This window comes from Octodon degus, unplaced genomic scaffold (genome assembly GCF_000260255.1).
Source record: "Octodon degus isolate 3935 unplaced genomic scaffold, OctDeg1.0 scaffold00164, whole genome shotgun sequence".
NCBI lineage: Eukaryota > Metazoa > Chordata > Mammalia > Rodentia > Octodontidae > Octodon > Octodon degus.
In genome coordinates, this window is record NW_004524740.1 from 2,120,525 (window position 1) to 2,137,752 (window position 17,228).

General features: G+C 52.2%; 2 protein-coding genes across 3 annotated transcripts in view; both read right to left on the reverse strand.

The window, feature by feature from the left end:
- The window catches only part of Aatf (apoptosis antagonizing transcription factor), a 106,708-nt gene extending 105,625 nt beyond the window's left edge, over positions 1 to 1,083 (reverse strand). For both annotated transcript variants that reach the window (XM_023703186.1, XM_004643006.2), the window contains exon 1: positions 838 to 1,083. In XM_023703186.1, coding sequence (XP_023558954.1) covers positions 838 to 928 — 91 coding nt within the window. In that variant the 5' untranslated portion in view covers positions 929 to 1,083. The remainder of the gene's footprint in view (positions 1 to 837) is intronic.
- A 5,838-nt stretch (positions 1,084 to 6,921) lies between these two features.
- Positions 6,922 to 13,124, reverse strand: Lhx1 (LIM homeobox 1). The gene is made up of 5 exons (XM_004643008.3): positions 11,635 to 13,124; positions 9,547 to 9,773; positions 9,170 to 9,447; positions 7,738 to 7,903; positions 6,922 to 7,377 (listed from the first exon to the last, which is right to left on the reverse strand). The coding sequence occupies exons 1-5, from the start codon at positions 11,802 to 11,804 to the stop codon at positions 6,998 to 7,000; spliced, it is 1,221 nt and encodes a 406-aa protein (XP_004643065.1). The 5' UTR covers positions 11,805 to 13,124; the 3' UTR covers positions 6,922 to 6,997.
- Between the last annotated feature and the right edge of the window lie 4,104 nt (positions 13,125 to 17,228).

Here is a 17,228-nt window from a genome sequence, read left to right on the forward strand (position 1 = left end):
CACTTTAACGGGAATACTACCAAACCCTTTTAACTCACAATGTCCTCTGCAAAATCCTCACCAACTTCGGAGAACAGAAAAAGGATTTTCTCTCGAGGGGGACCACTGTCTTATTGCTGTTTCTGAACTCCCTCCTCGTAGTACCAGGTGTATTTCTATGCCCTGGATCCTACAAAATGAATCTAAGTCCTCTTCCATGGGTGACAGTCGCTCCAATATCTTAAATCAGACGTCAAGTTCTATCTTCACTCTGTCCCGGCCCTCAGTTTTCTTCCTTATCCTGGCTAACAGCCCCCAGTTCCCTCAACTGAATCTTCTAAGCTGCTGTTCAGCAGGCACATTATTATCCCTTCTACACACTTCTCGGACTCAAGTCTAAAGCAGGATTACTCCCAGCTAGAACCTGAACATCAGCTTACAGAGCAGTGGCGTGGTGTCAGCCTCTGAGCAAGTGTCTTGGGACCTAAAACGTTAAAACAGCGCCAGGGACCTCTACTTTTTCCTTCCTTCTCCAAGCAAGTTTCAGGTGCTACCTGAGTTTTTAAAAGCCGCTTCCTTCACCCTGAGAGCAGCCTGAAAGCTGTCAGCCTGCTGCCACTCTGTCACCCGCCAGCAGCCCACGGGCAACTTAACCAGCTGAGGGTCTGAGCTCCAAGTCTACAGTGAGTGTCAGAAGAAGGCGAAGCCCTCCTCCGAGCCTCGGGACAACCCCGGCGGAAGGGAATCTCCTCTGCGCCAGCAGTGGAGAAGGCCAGACCGTGAGGCAGCACAGCAGCCCATGCCGGCCCAGCCCCGACTAAGCCAGGCTGCACGTGGTCTGCCCCAGACAGGCCTCACCCTCCTCCGGGTCGGCCTCAGGATCCGCCTCGCGCGGTCGCGGGTTCAACAACTGTTCCAGCTGTAGAGCTAGAGGCTGCGGCCCCGCCATCTTCCCAGGTCCTGGTCGAAGCTGGGCATGCGAACGTGCGGTCAGTTCTCCGGCCAAGACGCTCTCTTCTGGCCGGCTCCCCTAGCCTGACACTGCTCCTCAGCACAGCCAGGGACCGCACAGAGCCGCGCGTTCAGCTCCCAGCCGGCAACTTCCGGGAGGCGCGCGCGACGGCGGAGGGCGGGGCCTGTGCGTCACTACGCGCGTTGCTAGGATAAAAGCGGAAGCGCGCGGTAGGGTAAAGGGATTGTGACCCTCCGAAAACGCGTGCGCGTGCGTGAAGATGGTGTATTTGAAGGCGCGGGAGCGCGCGAGGTCACGTGACCGCCTCTGGCTCTGAGCTTTGATTGCGTCGCGCGCAGCCGGTGCACCCTCGCACAAAATATGCCTCAAGCTTTGTGAGAGGTTCGCTTAGGTGTAAAGCATAGCATAGTAGACGGGGCTCAAGGTGGCTGATTTGGAAAAGAAGAGAGAATAAAGAGTAGGCTTTTGGAACCTCTTGTTTCGCACTCGGGCATGCAAAGACTGGGACGGAAAACAGATTTAGCATTTCACAATTTGAAGGAGTCTGGGACCGGGCTCATGCCTCCAGCCCCGAAGCAACAGAATTTGGGAATCCAACGTTAGAGATGTGCATATGTAAACTTGAAGCGAACTGTTGTTGTCTTCACTAATAGGAACAATTAGAAATCGCAATGGCTGTGCACAAATAAGGATAGTTTTTGTAACTGCTCCGAAAAAGGAGTAGGTTGGGGTTGTTACTGCACACTTCTCCGTATAAGCTTTCCCTGTTGAGAGATGAGGGCGAACTCAGGCACCTGAAATTGGTATACAAAGGCAAAAAAATCTCAGATCTGCCGTTAGGAGAGTAGCATATGAAGACTCAACAGAAATTTAATTTCATCCAGGCACAGAGAGAAATGCGTTTTCGTTCCTTCACTGAGCATTCCCTGACTGCCCACTGTGTGGCAGGAACTGCTAGATAAGATACAAGATGAGTAAGTTAGATTCTTTCCCCACAGTGATCAGCCTTGGGAGGAAGACAAGCATGTACATATAAACTGCAATAAGGCATGATAAGTGTGAGTGTAAAGTGCTCTATCCTTCCAGTATCCCTTGTCAAATGTCACCTATAGAGACCTAGAACCTGCTAAACAGAAAAATTGCCTCCAAAGGATCCAGGAAAAAAAAAAAAAAAAAAAAGCATTGGTGAGCCCCTGTAATAGTGTCCCTTTCTGAGTACAGTCTGGGCCACTTGGATCCCAGAACTGACCGATCTTGGCAACTCTTAATTCTCCAGTGTCTCCTGTGAAACCCAAAGGAAGAGATGGTCCCTGACTTTCAGTCTTCATATGCCCTCAGAGTCAAGTAATGAAAGGTTACTACTTTAATATGGCTTATCCCATGCCAGGGTGCTAAGTGGCTCTAGCATGAAGACAACCATGGCTACAGAGTGGAAGAAAAAGCTGTCTTAGGGTTAATCTCAGTTCAGGAGGGGAAAGAATGCCAGCCAGGCAGGGAACTCAGGCAGAGAAAACCCCATTTTACCATGTGTAAGAGAACTTAGGCTATGAGACCAGGGTTCTGTTTTTGTTTTTAATATATTTGTTATACTTGCATATCCATATTTGTGCCTGGATCTGAGCTCTTCAATCCTCTATAAGGTCCAGCTGTCCTGGGCTTCAGAAACCAAAACTGTTTTTCTACCTCACACTTAGTAAATAATCCCCTGTAGTCTTCTTCCATTGCTATTTTGGGCAATAACAGTGCTTAGAAATCTAGACTTCAAAAAAAAAAAAGGAAATCTGGCCTTCAAGGTAAGGGAAAAAAAGGGCCTGGGCAGGGCTAGGACCATATCTATACTATCATGCAAACTGGACACTGCTGGTCCATTTGAGGCCACACAGCAGAAAATGCCATAGAACTGTTTACCTACTTTCTCTTATCTGCCTTGGACTCTAGTGATTGGGGAAGCCTTTTCAGGAAGGAATCAAAAACTATCTAAGGTCACACAGATCCCAGGGTCCCCCAAAATGTTTTCTGCTTTGTTACTCCATATTGAGAGTTGGAAGAAAATTTCTGGAGGGGGGCAGAGAGAGAGAGAGAGAGAGAGAGAGAGAGAGAGAGAGAGAGAGAGAATTGTTAAATATTTGAGAGAAGTTGAGGCACAGGGCTGGGGATAAACTTCTCAAATGTGTGTTTCTCTCTCTCTTTCTCTCTCTCACACACACACACCCCACATCCTTCCTTAATTGTATTCTATATTTGCAGTGGGGGGGGGCTGCCTGCTTTTGGGAAGAGGTGGGATTGGAAACACTGAGTGGACTATGAGAAAGGGATATTTCAAAGACTATATCTCTCTACAATAAATTCCAACTACTGAATGCTTTAAAAATGAGAGCAGATGAGAAGAGCGGAGAGGTGAGAATAAATGTGAACAGTTTTCCAAAGCACAATCTCTGTCCTCTGGAGAAAAGGCAGGAGCGTTTTCATGTTCACAGTCACCCTGTCTACTAAGAGCTACAAAGTGGCAGGCAGAAGTAGTCATAGCAGAGGTGACATTAGATACCCACCCCCCCCACTGTCTGGAACTGTCTATTCTATTCACTTGACCCCGAGTTTCAAGAGTTGAGAGAAACAGGTTCCAATCTGCCTCTCTTCTAGGGTTCATCGAACCCCGAGTTCCAGCCCCAGGCAATGCCTTTTCAGGCTCTCCACCACACATTCCTACCTCACCTGTTTTGCACCAAAACAGCACCCCAGCCTCTGCTGCTGGGGGCGCTTGGATGCGTGCTCCCTCGTCCTCACAGATGGCCGCTCCTGCCACTGGAACCCCGAGGGCAGGTGGCAGCAGGCACGGAGGTGGTGGTTCTAAGATAGCCGAGGAGAAACCAAGCTGCAGGACTGGCTGAAGAGGAAGCCGCCCTCCTGGGTGACAGGACCGGTGGTGGTACTGCCCGGGGGCCAGCGCGTCTCTCTGCGGAGCCCCGTGCGGGTGGTGCCGGGCTCGCCTGCACCTCGGGCCCGAGGTAGACCAAGCTGTTGTGGCCCTCTTCCCCCCAGGCCTTCGGCTCCGATCTAAACCGCTGAGCATGACCACCTGTTCGGGTTTTAGCCGGGTCTGGAGACATCGCGCCCGGGGAGACACTGTGCCGCTGCCACCGAGTTCGAATTGAATCCACAACGCTTGTCCGACTCTAAAACGCTTATCAAATACCCCGATGCCACAAGAAAGCTGCTAAATAATTCAGGAGCGTTAGATAGAAAAATGCCGCTTCCTGATGAGTATAAGTTCAGTTATCTGAATGTCTTCAAGGAGGAGGGAGGAGGGAGTTGCGGCTGTAGTGAATAAGTTAGTTATGATTTAATATATGTAAATGCTAAGAGGACAAAACAATCCAGTGATTCCGTATAAAGCAGTTAAAGAAAATGCGCTGTATGCAGAAGCTAGGGATTTTAGAACTCTTTGTATTTTATAAATTTTTGTTTCTGAAAGAACACTGCCAGATTCCTCCCTGATTTCCCTCCCCATTAGCTAAGTCCTCATAGGGAAGCAGTGAAGTACTGCTTATTTTAAAGCTTTCTCTACAGGAAAGATAAACTTGGCCTTGTCCTAACAAAATATGAAAACAGTGCTGGAAATTATAGACTAAGTAATACAAAAACTTTTTAAATTTTTCAGAATTAGAAATAAATAATCCAGACTGAAATCTAGGTGATATGGAAAAGAAATTCTGAAAACCTAATAGCATTTGATATTAAAGCACACATACACCTACACACGAGTATTTTGCAGTAGATAAAGTATTCAAATTCTTTTCATTTCTAATCAAAGCTTGGAAGGGATTGAACTACTTTTCAGGACCTATTGGCCCAACTCCCAGTTGAAATTTGATTTCTATATTAGTTATTTTTGCTCTTCTTTCAGGGAAACTTAATATGTATCTCGTGCCAAGCAAAATAGTTTTCCTTCTGTGGAACTTCAAATGTAACAAATACTCTAAAATAACAATTTCATATCAGTTCTATGAAAGGGATTAAAGTATTTCATTTCTAGCTTACTGTACATTCATTTTATGTTATCTTTCAAGCCACCAAATTAGAAAGCAGGATTATCTATGAAAAATGAATTGAAACAGGAAAGGACCACCTCTAACTATATATTTACAAGTATCTGACATTCACAAGCCCGGTTTTGCATGTGCAAGGAGACAGGGAGAGAGAATGCCTTGAATCTCATCCCTAATCACAGACCGGGAGTACTCATTTTTAGCCTGGATTTGATTTCTATTTCAAATTCTATATTAACTTATCAGCAAATATCTCTTCACCTGTATCAGTTAAATCCACAGAATCCAAATCTGTATTTAATGACAGCAGGAAGCCACGGAGAAAAGCTTGCCTGATATTAGCAAAGGGGGTTCAGCCATAGTCAAGGCAAAAACAGATACATCACCCCAATCCTGGCTGTCTTCCTCTAGGCTTCTGAGGGCCCCATTCAGCACCCCATCAGGACTCCTCTCTAATTGCTAATAAAATCAAATACCACACCAATTATCTAAACATCAGATTTTCTATTTTTATTAAAAACGCACAAATTTATTCAACATGTTTTCTTTCATACAGTGAATGGTCTAATATGCACTGGAGGTCACACAAGCTTAGGTTTATTAGAACAATAAAAGACATATGAGAAATTTAATATATAAAGAAAAAAGTAGCAGCTGCTGACTGCATATTTGACCATAAAATTTAAATATTTTGGACTTTTATTTTAAAGACACAAAAATAAAACCTGTGTGGGTCTATATAAGTCATATTAACAATTCCATGAATGTTCAACAGGACTAAAAATTAGCAAAGATGTCTTGTTTTAAACCTTTAACACTTTTTTTAAAACACTTTCTCAGGTTGCTGGTGCCTGGCACCTTTACAGTATTTGTGCTATAATTATATTCTATTTGGCAACTGTCTGAATATCATGTTTTCTCTTTGCCTTGTGTAAACAACACCTTTTTACATACTAGCACAGTGAGCCCCAAGCCCTGCAAATCTGTCAGAACATCTACAGGAAAAGAAAAGAAATAATTTTGGTTGATTGCTCAAAACATTTTGCTTTCGAACAAGAGGTTTCAAAACAGGGTATCTTAGTAAAACACTGAACTCCTGAATTTAACATTATACGTAAACAGTTGACTGTTTTTAGTTCAATAGTCTTTTTTTTTTTAACTTTTGTGTGTGAAGGTAGAATACTTTTCTTATACAGCTGATGTTCAAGTCATTTTACTGAGGTCTGACAAGAGACCATAGATTGTGTGTGTGTGTGTGTGTGTGTGTGTGTGTGTGTGTGTGTGTGTAGAGCTTTGTGAAGGTAGAAGAGTTGATACTGAGGGCTTTACATTTAGAATTTTGCAATTTTGGCAAAACAAAAAAACAAAAACCCAGATAGACAAAAAATATATAGTCCCACCTGATGCACAGCAGGTCGGTGCTTCTGAAGCTATGAGTTTGTTGTCGCTGTCGCTGACCTCTGAGACAACGCTAATAATTGGTATCTCAGAGCCAGAGCCCGCCTGGCTGGCCCGGAGCGCCTGGCCGCCTCGTCCCCCTTGCCCGGCCGCGCGCCTCACCGCCTCCCTCCCCGCGGCTCCGGGCGTTGCCGATGCGATCGCCGTGCTCGCCAGCGGCTGTCGCGAGGCCTTTCTTTTCTGCCGCCCGCTGGCCGGACCACAGATCAACGGAGTCGGTCCACGGATCGGGGTCCAGGTGGAAGGTGGGGAGAGCTCTGTATTTTCCGTCGGGAGCTCCAGTTCTGCACCTTCCAGCCAGTGCGTAGATCCCAGTCCGACCTCGAGGCGGATTTGGATCCTACTTTATGACCCCCTTTTCCCATCCGGTTTCCCAGACCGCGAATGGTCCTTGAGGCTGGAGGAAGTGGGGCAGGTGGCTTGCTTATGTTTGTGTTTTTTGTTTTTTGTTTGTTTTGTTTTTTTTTTTTTCCTCTCTTAAATAAAAGTTCGCTTCTGTACAACCACGAACTCCGCGGACCGCCCTCCGCACGGGACCCCGCTACCACACGGCCGCCTCGTTCATTTCTGGGGGATGGGACAGGTGGTTCCCGTAACTCGCCCCGCCGTTTACCGACAGCGACGAGAAGGGCGGGCTGGGCCCGAAGACCTCAGCCGACATGGAGTGCAGAGGCCCAGGAAGGCTGGGCTCAGGGCTGGGTGAGTCCCCCGGGGGGTGCGCCAGGATGTCAGTGAACCGCTGCGCCTCGCTGGATGGGTGGTGGCCCGGCAGCGGGTGCTCCAGGCCGCCCAGCGGCGTCCCTGACGGTCCGGACGACGGCACGAAGGGAAGGTCCACGGGTGTCTGGGCCTGCGAGGACGGGGGGCCTTGCGGGAAGAAGTCGTAGTTGCCACCTGGGCCGTAGTACTCGCTCTGGTAATCTGCAGATCGGCAGGGAGGAGGCTGTCAGGCGGCCGGAACCACAGGGTGGAAAAGGCGAGCCCGAGAGGAACATTGAGGGGAAGCGGGCACGCAGGTAACTAGCTGTTTTGGGGGCGCCCCTTGGGTCTGAGAGCAAAGAGCAGACTTTGTGCAAAGCAGCAGTGGCTCCCTACCCGCCCACCTTCTCATCCAAGGCCCAGAACCTGGTCCTGGGTCTCACCACCTCCCCAGCCTCCGCCCTTCTCTCGGCCTCTTCACTTTCCCACAAAAAGCGAGGGGCGCTCCCCGCGCTGCCACCCGCTTCCAGCGAAGCCCGTCACGGCCTGGCCGCGCGCCTCGCCACTCTGCCGCGCACCCACCTCCGTAGAAGGAGAAGGGGCCGTTAGGGATGAGCTCGCCCGGCTCCAGGCGGTCCACGAGGGGCCGCATCCGGCGCGGACTGCGGAAGAAGGCGTGACGCCGGGCGCCCAGCGCGCTCAACTGCTTCATCCTCCGTTCCTTGGAGCGCCGGTTCTGGAACCAGACCTGAAGCACACACACCAAAGAGGGTGAGGCCACGGGGACTCCACCCTGGGTGTGCAGAGCACCCAGCCAACCCTTCATTCATCCACGCTGACGAGGAAGGGGTAAGTTTGGAAGTGGTAATGAGCAGGTAATGTTCTTGGATTACCTGCTTTGACAGAGACCTAGACAGGCTGCCTTGTCCAAAGTGAGGCAGTCACACTGTCACAGTTACAGCTGCTCTGGGCTGTACACACAGACGCTATGCATCTCCAAAATAGTGTCACAAATACAGCTTTCCTATCAGTCCCTTGCAGTGACCACTCCCCAACCCCATGACAGTAACAGACACAGAAAGCCTCCTGCTGAAATTCAGCTTCCCAAGCGTAGTGACATCAAATTCCATAAGGGTGGCCTTTCACACCTACACACAACATCCTATCACCGATCACTTATCCTCAGCTTCTCATAGATAGTGACATAGTGATAGTTGTGACCCTGACATACAAACCTCACGCTCCTGTGCACAAGTCTGGACAGGGTCTAGAGGTCTCACCCCCATCCCACTGAAGGCCCTTTGCACACTTGCAAAGGCACACTTGGCCTCCCGCCTATACCCTGGCACACCCAAGGTGCCCAACAGGCATCTCGATCAGGACACCCATCATTGGGCAGCCTGAATCCCATAGTCTCACCTCCTCACAAGGCCCAGGCCGGGTGCCTCCACATGGCCCCTAATCTTCATCAAACCAGGGTCTGCACCCAGGCAGAGTTGACTGCTCACTCAACCACTGCCTCTTTGATCCAGGACACCCCATCAACCTTTGGATGGCAAGTCTCCGATCTGGGGCTTATGTAACCATGGCAAGAGACCCATCAAGTTGAAGTTGAAAACTTAGAGATCACATGTAGAAGATGAAGGAACTGATTGTGTCTGGTGCCTATAGTGACTTCTCTGCTCCTTCCTAACAAGGGTAGGATGAGAATGGCCGATTGTGTACAAAAAAGAGGGGTAACTTTTTGTAGCATTAGGCATAGCCTCCAGCTTTACACCCAGTTCCCCACGAAGCAGCTCTCCCTTCCCCTCTAAATCTCTACTATCACCAGTATTGGGCTGCTAGAGGGATTTCCAGCGGCCCTAGGCAACAAGAAATGTTTCCCCACTGCCACCACCACCACTACAAGCCTCTACAGACTCCCTGCTCCCAAGTCTAGTGGTCCCAGGCTTGGAGTGGGTGTGCTGAATAGCCTGTGGTCCTCTGAAGGACAGAATGGCACACCAGGGCTGACCTGGATGACTCGCATGTTGAGGCCGGTCTCTTGTGCTAGCTGCTCACGGATGTGTCTTGTGGGCTTGGGTGTAGCGGCAAAGGCAGCTTTTAATGTCTCCAGCTGCTTGGCTTTGATGGTAGTGCGAGGTCCCCGCCGCTTGGCACCCAAGTTCTGGTCATCATTCTCATTGCTGCCACCTTCCTTATCAGACACATTTGCGCTCTCAGAGTCCTTGGCATCGTCCTGCGATGGGTCTTGGGAATCCGGAGACAAACTGGGGTCACTGCCCGTGGTGGCTGCGGGAGAAGGAAGGGAACAGGTGAGCAGGGCCCACAGTGGGCCTTCCTCCCGAAGGACCCACCCACCCCATAGCCAGCCGGGAGTCGGGGCCTCACCCGAGTGAAGGCTGTTCTCTTTGGCGACACTGCTGTTACTTAGGTAATCCTCTTTGCAGACAAACTTGTTTTCATCTATGATGTAGAGCTCCTCACCAGTGGAAAGCTGCTTGTTACACATCATGCAGGTAAAGCAGTTAAGGTGAAACACTTTGCTTCGAGCCCTCCGCACCAGGTCGCTAGGGGATATGCCCTGCGCGCAGCCCGCGCACTTTGTACCGAAACATCTGTAGCGGGTGAAGGTTGGGGAGGGATGGGGGAGACAGAACCAAAGAAAGATAATAGAAGAAAAGAAGATTTAAACGGAAGAAGAAAGCAGGGCCAGGGAGGGAAATGAGAGATGAGAATGGGCAAGAGAGGCAAAAGCCAATTAGGCAGATGAGAAGGCAGGATGAGGGAGCAAAGAGCAGCAGGAAAGTGAGAGAGGAAATGCACAAGGTTAGTGCCGGGGCCTAAGCTGACACCTGACCCTAGCCTCACTCCTGAAGTTATCCCAGGGAAAAAAGTGTTGCTGAAGAGAGCGGCAGGCACGGTGGTGATTGCAGCAAGAGTGGTGGTGCAGACAAGGTACATTTATTTTCTGATTAGATTTAGAGAAGTCAAAATCGAATTAGCATGTCATGTAAATGCTCCCCAAAAGCTGTGGTTTTCTCTGCTAGGCTTTGCCTGTGTTACCACAAAAGAACCAGTGCATAGGCTAAGGGTTTTCGAGGTTAGGCTGGGCCACTGGTAAATAAACACCACCGCACCAAGTCCGGTAGTTGTAATCGTAGTTGGGCTGCTGCCACGTTTATTTGTGCCCAAAACTGGCAGATTGGAGCAAGCAGGAGCTGAAGAGCGGCTGGGCAGGCTTTAGGCACCCTGCCGAGCTTTGCAGCAAGCCAGGCCTCAGGGGCCCACTGGAAGCAGGTATGGCTCACCACTCTGTGGCTTGGTACCAGTCTTTAGAGAGGAAACCCTGTGGAGGCTCTGAGACTCAGCCTTGCCACAGTAACTATGTGTACAGCACTTTGCTGCACTATACTCATCAAAGCTGACCGTGGCATGGTGGAATGACACGGGAATGCTTGGCTGGGCCTGTGGGCAAAGCATTCCTGATAGCTTTGGACCCCGTCCCCCCCACCTCCATTTTGATCTGTCACCACAAAATGAGAGAAAGTAGAGACTTTCTCAGTGGAGTACAGTGGGACATTTCAAACCCTAACAGTGGAATGCATTTGCGCTGTTCTCTGTTGACTTGTTTGTGTCGATGGTGTAGCCGAATGAATTTAAGAAAAGTATAATTAAAATGCTAAATAGGAGAAGGGAGTAGAGATAAGTCTCCTAGCTCCAAAAAGCCAGGTCTAACAAGGTGGTGGCAGCCCTGGGGGGACATCGATTGGAGGGCTCCAAGAAGGAGCCCATCCCTGGAAGCCCAATTCTGCGCTGGGTTGTGGCTGAACTGCTTGCCAACCTCTGCAAGTCCAGCAGCAAGAAGCAAACTCAAGGCACTTCACAAGCTCTAGTGCAGCAGTTTGCCCAGGTCTAGTTGCTTAGGAGCCAGTATATGTTTCAAGAAGGCTCCTGGGTGTGCAAGATTGATCTTGAGCCCAGTATCTGGGTAGGAGGCAGAGACTCTCTACCCAAAGGCTCCATCCACTGTTCTCACCAAGACCATTGCAAAAGGCAATGCCTAGGAGTGAGCTCAGGTTTCTAAGCTCAGCCTTAAGGGTCAAGCAACCCCACAGGCCAGGAGAATGCAGTTGGTGGAGAGCTGGTTTGGGGAAGGCTGGAGTTAGGAACCCCCCAAGATAGCTTATCTCTTCCAAGCTTCAATGGTCTTCTGAATGGAGGCTGACTCAGACCCTTTCTTCCCTGGCATGTGCAGTCAAGCCTGGACCCATACTTTCCAGAATGCAAGTAAGGCTGCTACCCCAGGCTCCCAGTGCACCAGCTGTTGGAGAGACAGGCAGGCACCCAGAGACTTGGTTGCCCTCACTTCCAGAGGCAGCTCCTAACACTGCTGCCTGAGCCACGCTGACCTCTGATCTTAAGCTGACGGGAAAGGCCCTCGGGAGGGAGCAGCATGGGCTCAGGTTAACTACTCACCGGAAGAAGTCGTTCTTACAGTAGAGCTTGCCTTCCCGGGAGAAGCACTTCTCGGTCAGGTTGCATTTACATTCACAGCACTGGACGCACTTGACATGCCAGGCCCTGTCCAGCACATTCAAGAGGAAGCGGTCCAGGATGGGCCTTTTGCAGCCAGCACAGTGCACCATGGTCTTTGGTTTGGTCAGGAGGCCCGGAGAGACAGGGGCAAGTAGAGCCAAGGGAATGACTCCCAAAGACGACTGGCACCAGCTCCCCAGTCCCTCCAAAAAGAGGAGACACACTCCGCCTTGCAAGCCAAAACCCGCACCAGGAAATCAAAAAGGGGAAAAGAAGGCGTAGGCAGGACACTGGATAGAGGACGACAGCCTGGGAGTCCCAGGGCCCCGGGACTGAGAAACGCCACCTCGGCTTCCTGGGTAAGGAGAAGGGGCCTCAGGCGGGCAAGAAAGGGACTGTTCTGCCCAGAGCCGGTGGAGGAATGATGGTCACCGAGAACGGCAGAACGGCGGCAGGAACGGAAATAAATAAAACGGAGATGTAGAAGAGGAAGACACCGCTAGCTCGGATTGCGCGGAATGCGCCGCTGAGTTCTCTCCGGCTTGAGGTAGAGCTGTCAGAAGTCAAAGTGCATCTGCTTTTGCCGGGGTATGAAGGCGGGTGTGTGCGTACCTGCCTACCCACCACCGAGGTTTACCCCTCTTTTTTGTTGTTAAGAAAAGAAAACGTGTAGAGAAGCTTTGGATTCGAAACTGCCCGTGGCGTGCGGCGGCGCGGGTGCTGGGCCTGGGGAGGGAGCGGGGGGGAGGCCGAGGGGAGTGAGAGGGAAGGCAGGACTGAAGCAGATCTTGGTGGTTATTGCTTAGGGGTTTTCCCCCCTTTTGGAGAAGTGTTTGTGTCAACCGAAAACCGGGAGGGACAACTTCGGGCGCACTCTGCCAGGCGCGCGCTCTCGCTCCCCACCGCCCCAGCCCAGTCACCTCGGCCAGCGGCCTGCCAGGCGGCCTCTGTGTCCTCGGGGCGGCCCTCCCGACGCCTGGACTCCTTGGGGGAGGCAACACGGTCCGACTCTTCAGTGCGCCTGGCCTTGCATCGTGGCTCCAGTCACAAATCGCGGCTGCCTAGACGCGCAGCCCCGCATCGCTCGGCCCACGATCCGGCTGCCTGCGTCCAGCCCAACAGGCGCTCGACTTTCTTCGCTTTTCCTTTCCCCCCTCTTTTCTCGTTGTGGAGGCAAATCTGGACTTTCTTTTTAGTATCCTTCTTTCTCTCTTTTTCCCTTTTGCAGCGGGAAGAGTCGAGGGGAGAGGGCAGCTTGTAAAGCTTTAAAATAATGTCCTGGCGCAGCAGCCACTGTAAACCAGAGTCTGGAACAGTTCGGCGCGTACCGCCGCTCTCGCCGACCGGGCCGCAGCTCCTCGCTGGCTCTCTCTGGACCCGCGTCCCTCGGCTTCTGGTCTTCCTGGGTCAGTCCACCGCCTTGGCGTGTCTCTCCCTAGCTCCAGCGGCTCGGTCACTGCTCCTGGCTGTTGGCTGAGCTCTGGAAGCCCCCTCGCCTTAATGCAGCGCCCGCCGACGTCACGGAGGCCCGCGACCAATCAGCGCCTCGCGGTGCCTCTGTAAACCATTCTGCATCCTTCGGCCCGGGAGAGTGCGGGGAGACCGCGTTTAGAGGATCAGTGGCGGCGGCACCCGCGGCCCCGGGCGGCGCGGGCGACCAGCTGCAAGGTGCTGGGCCCCCTCCTACTCCGGTAAGGCCTCGGTTTCGGTGGGAGGGACTGAAAGAGAGACAGAATAGGCGCCGCCGGAGGCCAGAGTTCTGCTGGAGCGTAGGGTGATCCCAGACCAAGCAGGTCTAAGGTTGGGGTGCAATTGGGTACGGGAACCCGGGAGACTCTGGTGCACTCCTTGACTTTGCAATTCTCCGGGTGTTGGCATGTTATTTTCTTGCTGCTTTAGCCTGAAAGTTTTGCCCTAACACAGAGCAAATCCTTGGAGAGGTAGGGGGCGCTTGGCAGCTAAATCTCCCTACACCGGTCGTTTTGAGCCCCCTCCCCCAATGCATCCAAAGTCCGCTGAGTCCGGGTGTCCGATCGGGATGTCGGTCTCCCGCCGTGCGCGCGTTCAGAAAGTTGACTCCAGCTGTTTCCTGGTGGGGGAGGGGCAGGCCAGGGCCGCGGCGCCAGGGTGGGGGGAGAGGAGTGGGTGGAGAAGCGCCTCGGGTGAGGAGTTGCAACCCTGGCGCGAAGTTGTGAGAAAATTGTGATCCGGAGACGCCTTTTACAAACAAAAACAAACGACTAGGCGGGAAGCCGCGGGGCTCCGGCAGCTGGGGGTGGTGGTAGTAGTGGCAGTAGGAGGGAGAAGGAAGAGGAGGAGGAGGTTCCCAACGGCTATTCAGAGGGGCTGCACTAGAGAGAGGTGTGCAGCGAACTGGCAGGGCGCGCTCCAGCTTCCAGTCTTCCCTTCTTCAAGCTCCAGGCTGCCACCAGCTTCCCCAAACAACAGCCAACCATACCTCGCAGAGGTCACGCCTTAGGTGACACAAACATCCCTAATTCCCTCCGGGTGTAAACTCGCGCCCGCTGAAGCGGATATATCTAGATGTGGGGGTCGGATCCGCTCCCTGAGAACCCCAGCATCCATGCATTAATCTGGTTCCCTGGCGCTCTCAAGTCAACCCTCAAATTCCGTTATTACTGCACTTTTCTAGGATTCAGCCAGATTTTTCCCATGTAGAGTTCGAAGGCGACAGGGCCAGGCCCGGGTGGTCCCACTTTTGCTCCCCGTTTCTTTTTCGGGCTGTGTACTGGGAGGGTTTAACAGCTTCTAATGCAGAAGGAAGTGAAGGAGAGAGGCCCTCCAGGATTAGCCGGTTGTTTGAAACTGCCCTTTTGATCACCTTCGCTAGTCAAGTGAAGCCTTTCAGAAACGGGTAGAGACTTAGTTAAGGGAAATGCACCAAAACCGCAGTTGCAGCGAATCTGGGGTGGCAGGGAATCTGGCTCTGCAAACAGACTACCCTCTTCGAACGAACTGGGAAGGCGTGGGAGCGAGTTTGGCTGGCGTTCGGCAGGATCTGGAGCTCTGCCAACGCCCCTGCAACCCCGAGGCCAGCGCGCAGCGCCTGCCTCATCGCCAGCGTTCCTTTTCGTTGGAAACCGAAGTCAGCCCGGCCGCCCGCGCGCCTCCTTGGCGTTCTGCCCCACCTGCCCGGACCTCGGGGAGCCCGGCTTCTAATGCCGTCGCTGCACCTTCTTGCACTTACACACCTGGGTGAAGGCTCCCTGCTGCGGGCCAGGGCAGAGCAGGGGCTAGATAATTCGCGCACCAATCCCTTCGCCAGTCTTTCCCAGGCCTGAGCTTCGGGCAGCTCAAGTGATGAAGGATGCGGTTTCCCCACCGAGCAGGCGGGCTCTGCGGGCTCGGACTTGGCTTCGCGCGCTCCCTGCGGACCCGACACTTCCAAGAGCAAGCCTACTGACACCAGCACCATCTGAGGCGCTAAGAGCGGCGTAACACGGGCTCCCGGTTTCCCACCCGGCGGACCCGGAGGCGGTGCCTCCTACGCCGCTGAGTTCGATGAATCCCTAGAGGAAGGGCCAGTGCGGCTGGACGCTGCTCCCCTCCCCCAGTGCACTCGCTCGCAGCTAGAGACCTCCACCGAACCGCCGCTTTCTGGGGTCTATAGCAGCCTGAGTCCCAGGTGGCTGCCCCCACCCCACCCCAGCTGGGATCCTTCTCATGCAAAGCAAAGGGGCCAAGGGGGTGGGGGGCTGGCGAGAGGTTGCAGGAGACCCACAGGGCGACAGCTGGACTTGGCTGCTGGCCCTCTCCAAACCTGAGCCCGGCGCTGTTCTTCGGTGGGCAGAAAGAGGTGGTTTTGTCCGTTTGTGGGTGCAAGGACTGCAGGACCTAGATGTGGGGAAAAGAAGACCCCCCCCCTTTCCCCCAGCGGAGGGTTTAGCGTGGTAAGGGAGTTGGAGCAGGAACGGTTCGATGGCTCTAGGGCTCAGGGCTCTGCTTGGCCGGGTGTCCAGATGGCATAGTAAACAAGTTCTCAAAGCCAGTCCTGGCGTCAACAAGGGGCTGGAGGAGCGCGGTGCAAGGCTCGCTCCTTGGCTCCTGATTCTAGGGTTACAGTCCAGATTTAAAGTCTCCACCACAACGGCACACAGACTCAAGTTTTTACCCGCTTCGTTTCCATTGAGCTTTTATTTTTAAAATATAATCAGTAGTGTGATGTGGAGAGAAAACTGACTCAGGTTTCTAAATTTGCCATCTCGGAACTATTTCCTTTCAGCTCTGCATTAAACTCGAAAGTTCCTTCATGCACCAGCAATAACCTGCTTGCTCCACCTCTACCACCATACTGTCCTGGTCACTCACAGTTCCAGTCCTCAGGTACACAGCCCTTTCCTACCCCAATTCCTTCCTTCAGAGCCACACAGACACAGACGCTTGTCACGGCTCAAGATGTGTGAATTCTGAGCCCGTGCTGGGAGGTTCAATCTGGAGGCAAAGCTATTACTCTGTGGCCGAAGAATTCTCAGCCTCACTCCCATGACACCCTCTGAAAAGGCTCCAGTGAGCTTGGGAAGTGGTTTTCACATTTCCAGTTTTCTCTTCTGAGAAGCTCCCTGACAATCAGCCAGAGAAGAAAGACCCTTTCTGGGAAGGGGGATGGATACAGTATCTGCTGGCTGTCCTCTGGCAGCCTATTTGGGGGCCAAACACACCTCTCTTGCCCCCTTTCCTCTGGTGGTCTCCTTGGTCAAGCCCCACTTATTCCTCGATGGTTGAGTAACCTGAGCAGAGCAAGGACCCAGCCTACCTAGCCTCTGTCAGCTAATATTGATCCCGGAGATGAAGCCACCCATGGCCACTTCTTTTCTATTCCTGCTCATCTCCAGCTGCTACCCCTAGAAAAGGCCTATAAAAGTAGACCCTTGGGGATATCCTGGCAGTAGGAGGATACCGTATTGTGAGCGGTAGAAATTGGGTGTACCAAGTCACCTGGAGAGAGGAAGGAAGAAACTAACCCACTGCACCCACATGCAAACTCTGCACAGACTCAAAAGAGGACATGGCTTGGCGATGAATAGAACTGTTAGGCTGCAGTCTTTTGGTTCTGATACCTGACCTTTTCTCTCTCCTGGATCAGGCTGCCTTAATCTCACCCCATCACTCTCTTATGAAAAGATCTATTTGGTATTTTACTATTATATCACTGTCTCCCCTGAACCACATAATAAGGGGGTCAAAGATGGGGGAGCAGATGGGTGATAGTCACTTTCTTGGATAGAAAACCCAAGTTAGAGGGCTTGCCTAAGATCAGTGCTCTATTAAGGTGTGAAGGTGCAGGGGAGGGGAGTGCACCTTGTTCTTGTGGGGTGTGTACTTTGCTTCTGGCCGCAGCTTGCAAGTGAGCTTTGGGCACGATGGAGGGAAATGGAGATTGAGAAAGAGCAGCAGCAGGCCAGGTGTCACAGCAGGACTAGGTAAAGGACATTGGCTTCCCAGGAAGGCTGGAAGGACCCTAGGGGTGGAGACCGACAGGTGCAGCCACAAGCTTGACCCACAGTGCCGAAGAG

Bases quoted from the DNA above. Each gene is read 5' to 3' on its own strand.
- Lhx1 (XM_004643008.3), bottom strand. From the start codon at position 11,804: ATGGTGCACTGTGCTGGCTGCAAAAGGCCCATCCTGGACCGCTTCCTC. The intron at 9,448-9,546 runs GTGAGGCCCCGA...CTTCTCCCGCAG, and splicing joins AGAGAACAGCCTTCACTCGG to CCACCACGGGCAGTGACCCC. The intron at 7,378-7,737 runs GTGGGTGCGCGG...GCCGATCTGCAG, and splicing joins CCCCTTCTCCTTCTACGGAG to ATTACCAGAGCGAGTACTAC.